Below are 18,209 nucleotides of genomic sequence, written 5' to 3' on the forward strand. Positions count from 1 at the left end.
AAAAAACTGGTTCTAATTTGATTATTATGCAACCCCTATTTAAAGGGCAATATTTATAGAAATATAAAATTTAGGTTCAGTACCTAGCTTGGGTGCTGTTTCTTGGATTCTTTTATTAAAACTCAGCCATGTGGCTATTTAACTAAAAAAAATACATTTTTATTCCATGAAAAAAAATCTACATGACACAATTTTAAGAGGAGAATCTAAAGAACAACACCTAAATATTTTATCGAAGTCTTGCCCTTTGTAGAAAGGCTACACTGTTGTAGTGACAGTGAAACACATTTAAAAAAAAAAAAAAAATCAAACTATTCAAGGGAATCTGATATTTGGAATTCCTAAGGTTTGGACTTAATCTTAATAGATTTATTTAGTACAAACCTTAGAAAATTATGTTAAAAATCAAAAGTTGGTGGACTAAATTGTGATAATGTCAAATCAAATAAGGTAAATTGTAACTTCTCGAGCTCATTTAGGTAATTAGTTGGCTGGATATGCTTAAAGTCAATGCAAATAATTACTTGAACCTAATAATTTAATAAAATGAACAAAATTTTGGTACAATCCATAGTTTTTTTTGCGACCTAATTCCATAGGTGTTATATCATAGATTCTTCAATTAAATTGAACCAAATGATTCTATTATTCCCATAAAAAAATGATTTGATTATTCATAATACAGATAATGTTATTTTCTAGTAAGAAAAATAAATTCATCATTGATTGATCAATACAACTACTTGATTGAAGTTAATTGAAAGATTTAAGGTATAGCACCCTTGTACCTATGCCTAAATTTTATATAAATGAAATATTATATTTATTTTATATGACTATATATTTGAATCCACTTATCAATTATTTGAATAATATCAATTGTAATTATGTGATAAGTTTTGATTATCATCATATTCTCCTTAAGAGAATAAGAAATTTGAAACTTAATTTTAGTTATTCCAAAATAAATTAGGAAAATATAATGCATAATAACAATAGTTAGAAGAATATGGATCACTTTAAATAAAAAAGAATAATATCAACAAAACACCAAAATTATAAAATTATAGATTTGTGAAAATAGGGAGATGAAAATTACTTTTAGCAATTGTTTAATATTTAAGGAGAACAAATCTATATCTATATTATAATACTAAAAGCTGAAGCGTAGCAATTAATATTGCTACGCTCACGTTAAGCCATGTCAACAGCCATATCATTACCATCTTTTTTCTTGAATTTCTCCTATAATTTTAAAATAATTTTCCTAAATTTTAAAATACTAAAAAAATGAAAATAATTCTTTTTTATCTCCACTATAAAGTCCAATCTTTATAGCTTTAATTCCACAATAAAGCTCAAGCCGAAGCCGAAGCCCTAGCTTGTATCACAGTTTCAAATGCCCTTCTGTCTCCTCACCTTTTGGTTTACACTGTGTTTGGTTGGGGTGAATTTAGGGGGATGGAAAACAAAGGAAGGAAAATAGGGTAGAAAACACTGTTTTTCCCTGTATGGCAAAAGAGGGAAAATGGGAAGGAAGGAAAACCGGGAGAAAATTTCTCTCCCAGGCCCACAAAATTCATCCTCCCAAATTGGGAGGAAAATGTTGGAGAGAAAGTGCCCTCATAGCACTTTTACAAAAATGCCCTCTCCAACGTCTACAACAACCCAGCGCGGCAAGTAGAAGGAAGCAGAAAATAACCACCAAACCCAGCACCACTACCAAACACAGCAACCTAGCACAAAAAATTAACCCAAAATTAACGGAAAAACAATTAGAAAACCCAACTCAAAATCACTGCCCAAAATCAAACCCAACCCAAAATCATCATCTATAATAAAAGCATAAAACTCAAATTGTAAAAGAAGAGGAGGAAAGAAAAAGATTCTCAAAAAAAAAAAAAAAAAAAAACCATTTTCTTACAATCACAAGTCACAACACTTTCGTTCACTTTACAATTTCTCCCGAGCCTGGGCTAGAATTTTCAATCAAAAGCCAGTGAACAAGAAAAAAAGAAAAAGGAAAACACCCCGATATGATTTTATTTTTGACAAACCCATGTTCATCCAAAAAATTAGCCCAAATTCCATCTAGCCATCCACCCCCAACTCCTCAAAAAAAAAAAAAAAAAAAAAAAAAGAAGAAGAAGAAGGAGAAGAAAGAGAGCCGGAGATAGAGATAAACCCATGTTCATCCAAAAACTATAGTCCAAATTCCATCTGGCCATCCACCCCCACCTCCTCACACACAAAAAAAAAAAAAAAAAAAAATGAAGAAGAAGAAGAAAGAGAGGCGGAGAAGATAGAGATAAGAGATAAGATAGAGATAAGAAGAGAGATAAGGTGTTATTATGAATCAGAAAAAAGGAGGAGGGGTTCGGTGGGGTAGTTGGGAAATAATAAAAAAAGGAAAGGGTAATATTATTTTAATAAAAAAAGTGTGTATAATAGATAAATTGATGTGGGTATTTTGTAAAAATTATGATGTAAAATAAAAAATAATTTTCTGTGTAAAATAGACGGAATTTTTTAAACAGATTGATGCGGTTGCTCTTATCATTTTTGCCTCTTTTCATCTTACCTTCACAGCACACTAACATCCAGCTGCCCAAGTTCTCTTCTCTCTCTTTTTTTTTCTTTTTTTTTTCAACGTGACTTGATACATTATTGTAATTTTTACATTATAATAATAACATAAATTTATATATATGATGTGGTAAATTTTATATTATTTAATAAGTACAAATAAATTTATTTCTTACATATTATGTAACAAGGGTATAATAGTCAATTTATATAAATTACATTTTCCATCATTCCATTTTTCTCTCCAACCAAACAAAAGAGTTTTCCACTCTCCCACTTTTTCACCCCTCCAACCAAACACATAAGAGGGAAAACTAAATATTTTTCATCCTCCCACTTTTCCACTCCTCCATCCAAATGGACCCTTACTGTGTTTCACGATTTCTGTCTCCCCACCTTTTAAATGGCAACCCTTCATCAGTGTTAATTTTTCAACAATTTCAATTCCTCAACGGCAACCCTTCAGCTTTTTCTAACGCCAGCCTATAATAGCAGTCTCTCTGTCTTCCCTCCTTTGTCTCTTACTCTCCTCACAATATATTAATACTGACAAAAGGTGGATGATTCAGTTCAAGTATTTGTGCGCTATTCTTGTGATTGCCTCGCATAATTATTGAATGTAAGGATTATATTATTTTGATTGAATTTTTTTTTTCTTTTAAAAATTTGTTATTGCCTCTTTCATGCTCTAATATGGATGATTGTTATGTTGATTTTTCTTTGTATTTGATTTTTTTTTTTTAAGGTATTTAGGTGTTGTTCTTTAGATTCTCCTCTTAAAATTGTGTCATGTAGATTTTTTTTCATGGAATAAAAATGTATTTTTTTTAGTTAAATAGCCACATGGCTGAGTTTTAATAAAAGAATCCAAGAAACAGCACCCAAGCTAGGTACTGAACCTAAATTTTATATTTCTATAAATATTGCCCTTTAAATAGGGGTTGCATAATAATCAAATTAGGACCAGTTTTTTATTATTGATGGTAAATTTTTGTAATGGCAAATTGTCAATATATTTATGGTGAGGTGAACAAACGTGCAGATGTAGCAAAAAGAGGATGTGCTCAACAGGAAGACTTTATAATTTTTGAAGAACCTTCCTTTGTTGATCTTTTTAATTTTTTAGACTTTGATTCTTCTAGTTTGTTCTCTCATAGGCTTTTTTCTTTTTTCTTTTTTTTAAGCTAACGGATGCTCTTGGGGCAATTGTTAACAATCCATTTAAAGAAAGTTTTATGGGAAAAAAAAATTTAATGTTTTAACAGCTTTTTCCGTTTCCCGTAAAAGTGATGTCAAAACTTTCCTAAAATGGATTGTTAACCATTGCTCTAAAAGCACCCGTCAGCATGACCATTTTTTTTTTAATAGAATCGAGGCTTTCTTTAGCTATGCCCTCTATTTTGGCTAGTTAGCTTTGATATACAACTTCCCTTTAACCAAAAAATATAATTGTCAACTTGACAAAACAAATCCAGTTATGCAACGCCCATCACATAACTTACATCTGTTGGTCCCAATGTTTTTCTTATCCATCTCTCTGCTAATGGGAATAAAATCTTCTAATCCTTTTTTTTTTAATTATATTTTATGCTCAATCAACTACAATACGTGTCATATGTCTTCTTTTTTTTTTTAATGATTTTAAACTTTGATTATTTTATAAGAAAAAAGAACATGTGACAACTTATGATGATATAGTGTAAAATAGAAGGGCAGAATTCGATTTCAGTTCTGGTATATTTGACTAGTCACGATGATGACACATCGCTAAACATGCACAAAGTTCACCATCATGACAAATTCAATGCCGAGCACCAGACCCTGACCAAATCCAAAATTGAATACTAAGAATTAGCACCTTTTCTTTGAGATAGTTTTGTTCTGAATTAGAGATACCCAATCAAACAAATTAACAGAAAATTGCTTAGAACCACTCATTAATGTACGCTCTAATTAGTTAAGGCCAACAGTGCTTTGGTTTTACGCGATAGACACACGGTACAGCTAGTATTTCATTAAAAAGACACTTCCTTTAGCAATGACAAATCAAATGGAATTGCTTCAACATTAGCTATCCCGATCTAAACTAGCTCAGTACAACGTTATCTTTCCCGAACAGCCAGTTAGTTTTCACGTCTTTGTTATCCTCAGTAAATTTTCCTATATAAAAGGGAAAATCCTATTACACATACACGAATATATTAGCTTTTGTAACACCCCCATAGCAACATTTCCTCTCTTATCAAATTGAGTGTTTTCTCTCTACCAAACACGTCCACCACATTTCCCATTCTCTCTAACACCATCACACATTGTCTCAGATCATTAGCTTCTTCAAAATCAGGTATAAACCAAATCGAACACAAATCTGCTTCGACACCATTTTTGTCAATATTCGATCTTATTTTATTAAGAGTGCTATGGAACTTTTCCATAAGGCCCAAGTGGTACGTTTCCGAAGCCACCATGACAAGTACCTATTAGCCGATGAGGATGAAGAAGCTGTAATCCAAGATCGCAATGGTTCGGTCAAGAATGCTAGATGGACTGTGGAGTTCATTGACAATGCCAATGTTTTACGTTTCAAAAGCTGTTATGGAAAGTACTTAACAGCCTCAAACATGCCATTTCTCTTAGGAATGACAGGCAAGAAAGTGCTACAAACATTGCCAAAAAGATTGGATTCCTCGTTGGAATGGGAGCCCATTAGAGAAGGATTCCAGGTCAGGCTCAGGACACGTTACGGCCAATACTTACGTGCAAATGGAGGCTTGCCGCCTTGGCGGAACTCGATCACGCATGATATTCCACATAGAACTGCAACGCAGGATTGGGTTCTGTGGGAGGTGGATATGGTAGAGATTCGAATGCAATCTCCACCACCTCCACTGGTGTTACAACCGGTTAAACGAACGGGTTCTTTTTCTTCAGAAGCAGGCTCCAAGATTGAACTTATGTCCCCTGATTTGGGAGAAGAGGTTTGATTTGATTCATTTATGGCCCTATTTGATTGTTCCATGAAATATGAATATGATTCATATAGGAATGAGTTAAAGGTTACATTTAGATTTAGTATAAATTATTTAACTATAACTTAAATATTTGATGGATTTGAGCTTTGAGGGTTTCCATCTCATACTTTGTTCATGTAATTTAAACTAAAAATTCTAATTCCAATTATTCTCTTCAAATAACTCCATCCAAATAAACTATAAAGAAAGTATCATAAATATCAAGGGCATCTAATGAATGTAAATAATAGACTATTCTGCATGTGATGAGAAAGTTTCTTGTGAAATGAGTTTATACAACGCCCTTTTTATATTTGATGGGCTATACATACTTGTAGGATCCACATGTTGTGAGGGGGTGTTGTATAAACCCTTCTGATAAAATATCTTTTCATTTGTGATAGCAATGTTTCTAACCCTTTTTCAATGATTCCACTAAAAGTGTTGGATTTTGCATTAGAAACAAAACATGTCATTATGAAAAGTAATATTTGGCAATGAATTTATGTTTTGTTGAATGGACTTTATATTGGGCTTATGTTGTCTTTTGTTATTTAAATGTAGCTGAGTGACGAGTTATATGGTTCACCCATGAAAGCCGAAGGCAGGATTATCTATTATAACGTGGCTAATGAAAAAGGAGATGTTGAGGATGAATCTAAAGGACTTTCCTTCACATTCAAGGGGAGTGGTGTGGAGGAATTAAAGGAAAAGTTGATGGAAGAGACGGCACTTAGTGATATCCTTGTGTGCTCTCGCAATCCCTTGAATGGGGAACTTTACCCCATTCGCTTACATCTTCCTCCAAACAAGACTAATATGCATGTCGTTGTCGTTCCATCATCATGGAAAGGTTAGTTTTTTTACTAGTCTTTTTGCACTTTACAGTGTCCACTAGACTAATTGCTAAACATTAAATTTATCGTTTCTTATCCACTTAAGATTTTGGGACAAGTGATAATTTATCATAATATCATAATAGGTAGCTGTAAGTTGTGACTCATCTGGTCATGACTGCCAAAGAGAATTACATATATATATATATATATATATCATGTTCTTTTCCTTTTTGTTATAGTGGCCTAACATGGTTCATTTTGTGCACTTACCAGGGAATCCTACTCAACAATAATCCGAGTTTGCATTTGCGGCACCATAACGTATGCGAATATTCCGTACATTAATTGTACTCCCTAATTCAAACCACTGGGGCAAGGAAGCACCACATGATGCAGAAAAGCTACTATCTTGTATTTGCTGCATGGTTTTTGAAGAGGAAGAGAACTCATGAATTTTGTCGTGTGCTATAGAACTTTTCTATATATATGATAACCCAACATTTGTTCATATTTAAAGATACATCGTTTCAATTCAATATCTTTCTAAGTAATATCCTTCTGTATCCTTTCTGTGAGGACAAATCAAATCAGGATGGCAATGACTAGAATTAGCAGTCTAAAATTCCCATTGGGATTCACAAGGTGAGTATACAGCATTATACTAACATGTCTGTTCAGAGATGTCTATCTAATGGGAGCTGCTTCTATGCATTTTGTAAGTGAGCTGACTTTAAATCCATTCACTGTAACAAAAGCTACAGTGACCATGCTACATACCAACAAAAATGAAGGACTGATGAAAAGGTAACACACATGCCACTAGTTTTAATCAAACTGCATCAGATTTTATGTTCCCCACCTTTCAGACTCCAAGCAAGTTAAAAAAACAAAAGGTGGAGTCTCTTTTTTCTTTTTTCACTATCATCATTAACAAAACCACTTCTTGCTGTTATTGTCATCATTAATATCAACATCATCATCCAATTCCACTTACAGTATTCTTCTAAAAAAATTATACTTTTAGCATTGAACCCGTGGTTTTTGACCACTTAACTTTTATGCACAGTAGAGGCAAAGTCAAACAATTTTTTAACAAATGAGTCAGGAAACTTGTCACCCTTGAGAAGTATGTACGCCTTTTACTTTTGTTAGTATTTATTGTACCAAGGCCGATGGGAAGACAGCATGGTGAGCTCAAGTGATCAACTAGTCTGGTTGTTGTTCTGCCTACAGCTGCCGCAGGGGGGAAATTTTTGGGTGTAGGAACAGGAAAATTAAATACTTGGGCCTTTTTCTGAAGGTATCAGGGTCCTTTAGTTCCTATCCTGTTACTGAAACAAAAAAACAAATGTTCCTAGCTTATAGGAAACAGAACCTCTGTTCCTGTCCCGGTTCCTTTGACAATGTGTTGCTCCAACAAGCTTGCTCCCCAAAATTTAGTTTGAATGAATAAATGATTCTGTGATAATGGTGGAAGTTTCGGGTAACAAACCTACAACACAGCTTCGAAGAAGAGAACCCATGGTTGTAAGTGCCCTCTTCCACGCATGTTATGGACATCAATCCAAGGCATTTACCAACCACCTGCACAATTAAAATCTGGATAAGAACAGAGAGGATGTTTTGAAATCATTTTTGAAGTTAATATCATGTCATTTTACTACGTACCAGCACTCAGTTACAGACCAGGGCATTAATGTAGCATCCCCAATCTGTCACAGGCACCTGCAATGGTTGTTCAGTTTTTTGGGACGTTTTCATTACCATATTCACTTTCAAATTTCCTTTTTAACTAATTTTAGTGTTGATACTTTTAAGTAATGCCAATTAAACCATTCTTCACTGGTTAGTGGAATTTTTATGCAATTGAGTTTGCAAGACCCATTTTGACTTACGGAAAAACATCATGATACTATCTCTGAAAACATAGAGTAACATTATTAAAATAGATTTCAGTGGTTGTTCTAGTTTTCTCCCCAAATGCTTGCCAATAGTAGGTCAAGATGCCAATTATATTGCATGACATGTGAATGGTTGTGTGGAAGCCATTCAATCTCTCAGGATCCTGTGCATATACAAATGGTTGCCATCCATCTCTTGATTGTCAATTTGCCACTGTGGCTTTAACAGAAACCAGGTTATTGAAGCTCATTGGAGTATCATTAATTTAAGGATTTCCAACATAAAACTATACATATTATCTGCCTGCAGATCCTTCAGCATGTTCTAACAAGGATCTTAAACTAACTCAAGGGACAGTAGCTCCAGAATTGCACATATCTGAGCTCTGTGCAAATGTGATACATCCCCTGAAACAAACTCATTCACCTTTCCATCCACCTCTATCATACTGCACCCTGGTGTTTTCTTAAGTCCCCTATCACCAATGATCCTCCTTATCCTACATGCATCTTCACCTCTCCGTGCACCCAAATAAATGTTTGACAACTGAACATAAGCTCCATCTTCTTCTACTCCATCATTTTCTAGCATTAAAAGCTCTTCAACAGCAAGCTCTGCAAGATCAACATTATTATGAACTCGACAACCACTTAGTAAGGCACCCCAGACAGAAGCAAGTGGCTTCATTGGCATTCTTCTTATGAGCTGAAGTGCTTCATCCAATCGACCTGCTCTACATAGCAAGTCCACAACGCAACTATAATGCTCATGTTTTGGTCTAATACCATATCGATTTTCCATGTCATCCAACAGCAATTGGCCTTCCTCTTGGAGTCCTGCATGTGTACATGCCACTAGAACCCCAAGAAGGACAACCCCATCAGGCCTTATCCCATCATCTACCTGCATCCTATCCAAGCAATGAATTGCCTTCCTTGCGTACCCATGTACTGCCAATCCTCCAATCATGGCTGCCCATGAAAACACATTCCTTTTAGGCATCCTCTCAAAGACTTCCTCAGCCATGTCTATACACCCACACTTAGTATACATATCAACAAGTGCTGTCGCCACAAACACATCTGATTCCATCCCATCCCTCTTCTTAAAATACTCATGAATCCATTTCCCTTGCCAAACCGCCCCAGTTTGAGCACAAGCTGTAAGCACAGTAGTTACACAAAATTCATCAGGTTCAACTCCACTCGCCAACATATCCCGAAAAACCCTCAAAGCCTCAGAACCCATATTACACTTAACATAACCATTCATAAGAACATTCCACTGAATAGCATCTAAACAAGGAATTTCATCAAACACCTTGCGTGCATCATCCAAAACCTTACACCCAAAATAAAATCTAATAAGCGCAGTCTGAACATGACCATCAAACAAAACCAACCCATTTTTGAGTACCCAATTGTGAGTTTGCTTGCCTGCAAGTACCCATTTGGCATTCGCGCAAGCCGAAAGAACAAAATGAAAGGTGTGCTTGTCGGGAGCTAGTAAGTTACTACTATAATCTTTCAACATGAGGTGAAAGTAATGAAGAGCAAGGTGAGGCTGTGAGCTACGGGAATAGGCTCTGATAAGAGTGTTGTAGATAAAGGAATTGGGTGTTTGGATATGGGTGAAGATAAGCGAAGCGTAGGAGAGGCTACCGGAATCGGAGAGAGCACAAAATGCGAGGAGTTTGCTGAGGGCGTAGTTGTTGTGGTGGAGACCGTGGGTGAGGAAAATGGCGTGGATGGGCTTGAGTTGGCGCATGGTGGTGCAGCGTTGAGCCAGTGACATGCAACGCTTCCATGCTCGGAGATGGGCAGCCATGTGGTGTGTGCATTGTTTAAGGGGCTGCGAGGCAACGATGGTATTGGTGAAAGGAGTTTCCAAAGTGAAAATTGAGTTCGAATGCCATGCAAGTAAGGAATAGAAATCCTCGGTTTTATTGTGTCTGAGTGTGTCTCTAACTTTTGTTTTTAAGTGTTTTTTTTAACCCTCCAATAACTGAATATATGAGGTTACTTTCTTTTATTTTCTATATTTTATACTTTAGTTACTTTATTAGGGGGAAAAAAAAGAACATTTAATAAGTTTTTTTTTTTTGGAGCCAAAAACATTTAATAAATTGGGATAAGTGAAATCATTAAAAAAAAAAAAGGTCAAATTAAGGGCATTCATTAATATTGGGAAACAAATGCAATGGAGCTACTTTTTATAAACCATAAAACTACATTCACTATAAATAATAATAATAATAATAAAAAGTCAATATTTTAACTAAATTTTGTTCTTTTTGCTATTTCTTAATGCAAATGGGACTTAATAGATGCTTCATTAACGCATGAAACACTAGATAACAAAAATAAATGATTTTTTAATGGTTAGAAATATCCTAAATCAACCTTACCCTCGGTTCTTGAACCTAATAATAAATGCATACTCCCTCCTTGTTCATATAAACAAAATATTAGTGACATACTTAAATTCACTATTATTAATAGAGAATATTAAATTTGTGACCAAAAGAGAAAGAAAAAAAAAATTGTGTCCTTGTATTTTTTGCCGCTAATTCTATTAAGAGCTGCCGTCTGTAATCCGCTTATCTCTTAGAAGAAAATTTATCATACATATGATACATGCATCTACCCTATCACATAAGAGTGAACTTCACAAGTATGAGACTTACTTTATGTAAGAGGACAGATCTTATCCCTTTAATGTAACATCCACTCTTATTACACGAATGAGACTTATTTTATGTAAGAAGGTAAATCCCGTCCCTTCAAGGAAATATACCTTATTTCAAATGGCTTTTCCCTCACAATTGGTAAAACTCATTAATTGTGAGAGTCACCAGCTATAGGATGGATAAATATACACCAAAAACACGACATACTTTCTCTGTACCCCAAGGACATCCGAGTAAATTGATACCACGGGTCAAACGCTAGACAGCAATTAAGTTATGACTTATGATTTCGAATAGTTGGGGAGTAAACAGCAAAAAGTTATGATTTTCGTATCAGGTCGCCAAAAAACACTCTTTATCCCTGGTGCGCCCAAATTTTCATAGTATCACTGGTTACCATGAGCTCCACTTTGGCGCGCTTCATTCTCACCAGTGGGATTTCCACACAAGCTGGAAGTACCGCCAGAAACCATGCCTCTCTCCTTTTAACCCCCAGGGCAAGAAAATTTACTTCAACTGCCATACCCTTAGCTCAAAAGGTGACATTTTTACACATTACCCTCTTCTTTTTCTCAGCAACCAAACAGAGAAAAAAAAGTTGGGTTTTTTTAATTGTTTGTTTTTCTTTAATGGGCAGTCAAGTGAAGAACTGTTGGTGGTAGTTGGGGGTGGAGCTGCTGGGGTTTTTGGAGCAATTAGAGCAAAGACTCTTGCGCCTAATCTTAAAGTGGTGGTTATTGAGAAAGGGAAACCTTTGTCAAAGGTTTGTGTTTTATTACATATTCTTGGAAAATCTTATTATAAAAAAAATGCTATTTGGTTTATTATTCATATATATATATATATATATTAATGTTATTGTCTGTAGGTGAAAATATCTGGAGGTGGTAGGTGCAATGTGACAAATGGGCATTGTACTGACAATATGGTGAGCATTATAATTTATTATCATAAGTAAGAAATTTGATAAATTGAAGCTATGGGTGTAAGTTTTATAATGAAATAGCTCACACACTTTATGGCAATACATAGTGCCATAAGTTAAGTTATGGATGAATTGTTGTGTGGTGTTGGTGTGTAATAATATTGTTAAGCAAATGATTTTATCTTTGAATATATTTATTTTAATACTTTTTTTTTTTTTCAAGAAACCACATTTCTCTTGTCTAAATATTATGAGTCGGCCTCTTCAATGTAAATCATATTTGTTAGAGAAATAATGTTATGTCTATAATATTTTCATAATAAATTTTAAGTGGCAGGTTGTTATTGGCTATTATGGGTGGGCAAAAAAGTAATTTAAGTTGTAAATTCAAATTATAACCAATAACAACTTATCACTTATGATTTGTTGAGAAAGTGTTGTGAAAATGTTGTATACGTAGCACTTCTCTATTTGTTAAGTGAAATTGTCAGCTGCTTGTTAAAGAAATAATGTTATGTCTATAACATTATCACAACAAATTTTAAGTAACAGGTTATTATTGGCTATTATGGGTGGGCAAAAAAGTAATTCAAGTTGTAAATTCAAATTAGAACCAATAACAACTTATCACCTATGATTTGTTGTGAAAGTATTGTGAAAATATTTTATACGTAGTACTTCTCTATTTGTTAAGTGAAATCGTCTGCTGCATGTTATTCACTTATTTGCGTTTATGGGAACAAGAAATTTTCACCATAATTGAATCAAAGAAGTTGTTACAGGAATATGGGACTTGTTTTTGTTATGACAATGTTTTTACCGACAGTTATGTTCTACATTTTAAATGCCGCATTGTAATCATAATAATGAATTCCCACATGCCAAAAACTGTGGTTGATCATTTGCTCTACAGTTCTACACTCTAAAAATTCTAGAATAACTTATTCATCATCTGTTTTGGGAGTGGAACATGAAAATTTTTAGTAGCTTGGATTTTTAGGTGACATAAAATTTCAAGGTTATTAAATTAATTTTGGCTCATGTCTGGGAAGGGAAATGATTGAAATCATTCTTGTTATGATGTTTCTCAGTTGTTAACTCTATTAAAATGTAAAGAGTTTGCAGTTTTAATTGGCTTTATAACATTTTCTTCCTTTTTCCCAATTGGTTCGTTGCACTAAACTTAGTATATTGATGTTCCCTAAAAATTAAGAATTTGTTCTTAGATTCTTGCAGAACATTATCCTAGGGGTCATAAAGAACTGAGAGGATCTTTTTTCTACATGCACGGCCCAGTGGATACCATGTCCTGGTTTTCTGATCATGGGGTGAAGCTTAAGGTTTTCTTCGGAACTGCCTGTCACTTGTTCGTTTATTTTTTGTGCATGCATAATCTATGTTTATCTGCACATAGATTGAGGATGATGGAAGGGTATTTCCAGTCAGTAACAGTTCTTCTTCGATAATTGATTGTCTAATGTCTGAAGCAACGAGGTTAGGAGGTATGATTATTTATGAATTGACTAATGTTTCCTCTTATTTATCTTGCATTAAATTATATTGTAATGGTATGCCTTGGATATTAACTGTTTGTTTTCCCTGCATGACATCACATGCATTGCAATCGGTGGGCTACGCAGGGGTCTTGGGTTTCAGTGGCTGAGCTGACTTCCATCTATCCAATTCATAAATTATTTTGTGTTTCTTTTGCCAGTGTTCTATGTTTTAGCTTGATTTCACTTTGCACTGATCCCTAATATTTAGAGTTTCAAAAACAAATAGAAATAATCGCTCATGTTGTGAATGCCTTAGAAATAATTTCACTAAATGGCCTAGGTCATTGGTTTACCGACTATAGTAACTAGTAAGTATATTCAATGCAAATGATCCAGTGTTGTCTTTGGTGTCCAGATGCCTTGATGCTCTGATTACATTATTTATCAATTATTACAATTGTAACCTCCATACTTAGGTAACATTATTCATCTCTGGTAGCATTATATCTCAAAAAGTAGATAATTTAATCAGTAAACATTTTTTCTTAATGCTAGACTCAAGAGGGAGGACTTCTTTATTGAATGTGGGGTACAGGTTAAAAAATAAAAATCCTGGCATCTGAATATTTACTGGATGCAAGATGCTGGAACCCTGCTTCATGTCAAAATTAAAGGCTATTGCTATTGTAACTGAAGGAATATTTGAGGAATAGTCTGCTTCTTTATATATCCTCAAGCCTAAAAAGTTGTTGTTTGTAGCAATTTATGAGAGGGATATATTACTGCTGCATGATTCTTTTAAAAACTTCATATCGTATGGGAATATCACAGATGTTCATAAACCACTAAAAATGTCTTCACTTCATTAATGAGAAACCTTGTCTTTTTCTGCCATAGTTCTATGTTTTCTGTTCAATATATTTTACAGAACCTGAGTGATAGCCTTCTCAATATAATCCAACATTTTTGTGAGCTGCCTATGCTAAAAGTTCTTCAATCAGTTTCTTTGCAGACTGGAAAAGCTGTGACAACCGCTTCTGCTACTAGTGGTGGAAAATTCCTCATTAAGATTGAGAAGAGAACAATAAATTATGTTGAATATGTTGAAGCTGATTATCTATTGATTGCTAGTGGTAGTAGTCAGCAGGTTGTGATGAATAAGTGGTTCAATTGGATTGTCATGTATGTGGATTATATTTCTTGATAAGTTGTTCTTGTTCTTCTTACAGGGTTATAGTCTTGCAGCTCAACTTGGACATGCAATTGTTGATCCAGTCCCAAGTTTGTTTACTTTCAAGATTGAGGATTCACAATTGGCAGAGTTGTCAGGAGTAATGTTTATTTCAATCGAAATCTTTACTACTTTACAATAGCTCGCAATATCCTGTTCTTTGTTCTTTAAAACTCATATACTTGAGTGCGAGGGGAAAAAATTGTATGAGTGGTTCTTTACCCAAATAGTAGTTATTATTATCCATTTCTTGAGATAAAAGTAGAAGAACTAATAGAGAGAATATGTAAATAATTACTTTTCAGAAATGGTAGTATGGAAAATGATAACTATACCAAGTAATGGTTGTATGAATGATAAAATATTCTTATTCTAATTATTGATAAAAGAGAGTGTGCATCATGAGTTGCAATCCAGTATCATAGTAATGTGATATTGCGAATCATACAAATTAATGATGAGTATAACTGGAAAATTGTTTACAGGTTTCCAGAAGTAGCTGATTCTGTACATATCACATAAACTGTAACCTGATAATAACCTCTGCAATTAATTCACCATTACACAACGTGGATTTTTGGGAGCTATGGATTGTAGCTATTCTGAGTTTGATATTCTTCTTTTATAGTCATCATTTAGATGATTACTAGTTGTAGCTACTTGATATTGAAAGTATAATAGTCAATGTTCTATTTTAAGTGCGTAGCTCAGTCAATTATTTGTTAACATTTTTATGCCAGGTTACTTTCCCTAAAGTAAAAGCTAAGCTGAAATTAGATAATGTCCAAAGTAACATACCACAGCTCACACAGGCATGCTTCTCTGACTGCAACCATCTAAATACTTGATAATGTATACCATGTGAGACAACTTTGGAATTGTAGGTTGGGCCCATGTTAGTCACACACTGGGGATTCAGTGGGCCTGTTGTTCTTCGGCTATCTGCCTGGGGGGCACGAAATCTGTTCAGTTCAGGTTACAAAGGTAATGAAAGTTCCTTCTTCTTTTAATTTTCTTTTTCCTATACGGCAACCTGATAGCATTTTATGCAGGGATGCTTGTTGTGGATTGTACACCTGATTTGCATATAGAAGATGTGAAGTCCATACTTAATAAGCACAAGCATCGGTTTGTGGTAATCCTGGATCTTATGTTTTGCTTGCAGAGATTCTAGCACTCTCCATTAAGTTATTATTACTATATGTATGGCTGGAACTAGGAACTTTTTTTTTTTTTTTTAAATATGGAAATAGTTGTTGCTAGGATGTATTTATATCAATTCATGGTGAACCCAGCTTCCTATCTGACTATCATGCATAGAGTTGGATCAGTAGTTTAAGTAGGCCTAGCAATTTAAACATGGAATGTATGATTAGATACAACTCATTGCAAAAACCTGAGGTTAGCTTAAGATTGTGCAGTAGTAAAAGTAATGATCTTGTGTTAACATGCTCATTAACAGGTATTACTTAAGGTTGGGCAAGAAAGCTTATTTCAAATATAGTTTTAAACTAGATGCTGTGCTAAGCTTTCATGTTGACCTGCGGTGTTTACTTTTTGCATATGACTGTGACACACTAAAAATATTTTGATGTTTTGTTGTACTTGAATTGATTTTTGCTTGATTGTTTGTCCACATTTTCTGCAGAAGCAGAAAGCGGTCAATTCATGTCCTTCAGAATTTGGCCTTGTAAAGAGATTTTGGAAATATATATTGGATCGTGAGGTGTAAATTGGTGTTACAAGTTGAGAGTTCATATGCTGTCTTCTGGTGAAATTTTCCAGAAGGATGATTTTCTTTTTTCTGTTATCTATATGCAGGGTTTATCTGAAGATATGTTGTGGGCTTCTGTTTCTAATAACTCATTAATTTCTGTCGCTTCTTTGTTAAAACATTGTACGTTCAAAGTGACAGGGAAGGTAGGTTTCAACGCTTGAACTTTCCAGTTCTTTATGTTGTTCATGACTTCACGCTTTCTTGAGATGATACACCTTCTTTCCTTTTGAAGGGTCAATTTAAGGATGAATTTGTCACTGCAGGAGGTGTCCCACTTTCTGAGGTTACTCTCTCTCACTCTCGCCTCTCTCTTTCTCTCTCTCATTGTAAATATAACTCTGGTTTTCTTTCCTTTATGAAGATCGTGCTGAATACAATGGAAAGCAAAATACATTCACATCTATACTTTGCCGGAGAGGTAATGTTACTTGGGTACTTCCTTGCTTTCCATTCACACCCACTGCAACCAATAAAGGCCCATATATGGCCCTCAAAAGTTTGAATTTTCTGCAGGTACTGAACGTTGATGGGGTAACTGGTGGTTTTAATTTCCAGGTAAAACATCCATTTAATAACTAACATTAGCTGTTACATATTAATAAATTATATATCTTGCAGCTCTTCTTACAAATCCAAAATCAAATAATATCTCAATTAGCTTCTATGGGAAGCGCTTCCTTGTTAGTTGCTCTAGTAGGTTCAGCTTTTGATATAGCCACCATATATACAATTTTTCAATATAATTTCCGATTGTCTATTGTCAAAGTGGATCTGGTATTTCCTTCCCAGAAACTAGTACATAAGATGTTTCATGCATTTTGCTTTGCAAGAAGGATCGTCCTTTTTCCTTCTTTTCTTTTGGCCAAATGATAGAATTTGAGCCACTCTTTCCAGTGGTTGTAGTGGCCTAGGTAAGACAACCTATTTTTTGAAGAAAGATAATCCATGACTAACATGTAAGGTAACACGTCAACCCTTTCACTGTAGTGCAACAAGTGAAAGAGTTTTATATCTAGCCCTCATAGCCATCCAAGAGACTTCAATTTTTACTTTTGAGATATAGCTGTTTGATCATTATTCAGTTTTCTCTAAGCCCTCCTGAAAGAAACAAGATATTTTTTATTCCTCATTGAGCCATTAGTTTTTTCTTTTCAGAATGCTTGGTCTGGTGGATACATTGCAGGAACAAGTATTGGTAAATTAGCAATCAATGCTTATCTTCAGTAGGGAGTTTTATGACATAGACATTTGGACATGACTGCTGACCCATTAATGGTTTGCTTTCACACAGAGAGGATGATTTTTTGGGAAATAGTTCTCAGTGATTCATTGTTCACGAAGGTTCTGGTCAAATTGTAAATGAACATAGTCCTCTTTAAGTTTTATTTACATTATCAACCCCCTTATTGTCTCTCTTAATTCACTCGATAAACTATTCCATCATCCATAATGATGCAGCAGTTAATATGCTTGTGCAATTGTAATTCTAATATGTGATAAGTAGAACACGTTGTAGTTAATAATTAGTTAGAAAAGCTACAGCTGCTGGTCAGTTACAGAAATTAGTAGTTAGTATGCTGTAACAAAATTTGTTAGGGCTGAGACCAGCTGGCAGAAGCCATGTGTTGAGTTGGCTAGGATCTTGGCACTAGTAATTCAAGTGTACTTGTATAAATATTAAATAGGCCAAGGATTGTAAAGCTACTCAGTTTTAGATGAGAGTACAGATTTTAGCCTAAGTGCTAGTTTCCAA

The 18,209-nt window shown here is 34.5% G+C and overlaps 3 protein-coding genes across 4 annotated transcripts; 2 read left to right on the forward strand and 1 right to left on the reverse strand.

Moving 5' to 3' along the window:
• The first annotated feature begins 4,624 nt into the window (after positions 1 to 4,624).
• LOC136064290 (uncharacterized) lies at positions 4,625 to 7,026 on the forward strand. The gene is made up of 3 exons (XM_065765861.1): positions 4,625 to 5,564; positions 6,162 to 6,450; positions 6,710 to 7,026. The coding sequence occupies exons 1-3, from the start codon at positions 5,007 to 5,009 to the stop codon at positions 6,727 to 6,729; spliced, it is 867 nt and encodes a 288-aa protein (XP_065621933.1). The 5' UTR covers positions 4,625 to 5,006; the 3' UTR covers positions 6,730 to 7,026.
• A 1,484-nt stretch (positions 7,027 to 8,510) lies between these two features.
• LOC111992386 (pentatricopeptide repeat-containing protein At3g28660) lies at positions 8,511 to 10,312 on the reverse strand. Its single transcript, XM_024024255.2, has one exon. The coding sequence runs from the start codon at positions 10,163 to 10,165 to the stop codon at positions 8,675 to 8,677; it is 1,491 nt and encodes a 496-aa protein (XP_023880023.2). The 5' UTR covers positions 10,166 to 10,312; the 3' UTR covers positions 8,511 to 8,674.
• A 983-nt stretch (positions 10,313 to 11,295) lies between these two features.
• Positions 11,296 to 18,209, forward strand: LOC111992379 (uncharacterized). Of its 2 annotated transcripts, XM_024024245.2 has the most exons (17): positions 11,305 to 11,566; positions 11,665 to 11,790; positions 11,896 to 11,955; positions 13,179 to 13,292; positions 13,367 to 13,454; positions 14,450 to 14,595; positions 14,678 to 14,779; positions 15,420 to 15,491; positions 15,564 to 15,663; positions 15,732 to 15,814; positions 16,328 to 16,405; positions 16,501 to 16,599; positions 16,689 to 16,739; positions 16,818 to 16,874; positions 16,970 to 17,011; positions 17,612 to 17,651; positions 17,748 to 18,209. In XM_024024245.2, the coding sequence occupies exons 1-17, from the start codon at positions 11,426 to 11,428 to the stop codon at positions 17,813 to 17,815; spliced, it is 1,467 nt and encodes a 488-aa protein (XP_023880013.2). In that variant the 5' UTR covers positions 11,305 to 11,425; the 3' UTR covers positions 17,816 to 18,209. The 2 variants fall into 2 exon arrangements, with proteins under 2 accessions (XP_023880014.2, XP_023880013.2); XM_024024246.2 differs by lacking the exon at positions 16,328 to 16,405 and having other exon boundaries at positions 11,296 to 11,566.

The sequence above is a fragment of the Quercus suber genome, unplaced genomic scaffold, assembly GCF_002906115.3.
Source record: "Quercus suber isolate HL8 unplaced genomic scaffold, Cork oak 2.0 scaffold_658, whole genome shotgun sequence".
In the NCBI taxonomy this organism is placed as follows: Eukaryota; Viridiplantae; Streptophyta; class Magnoliopsida; order Fagales; family Fagaceae; genus Quercus; species Quercus suber.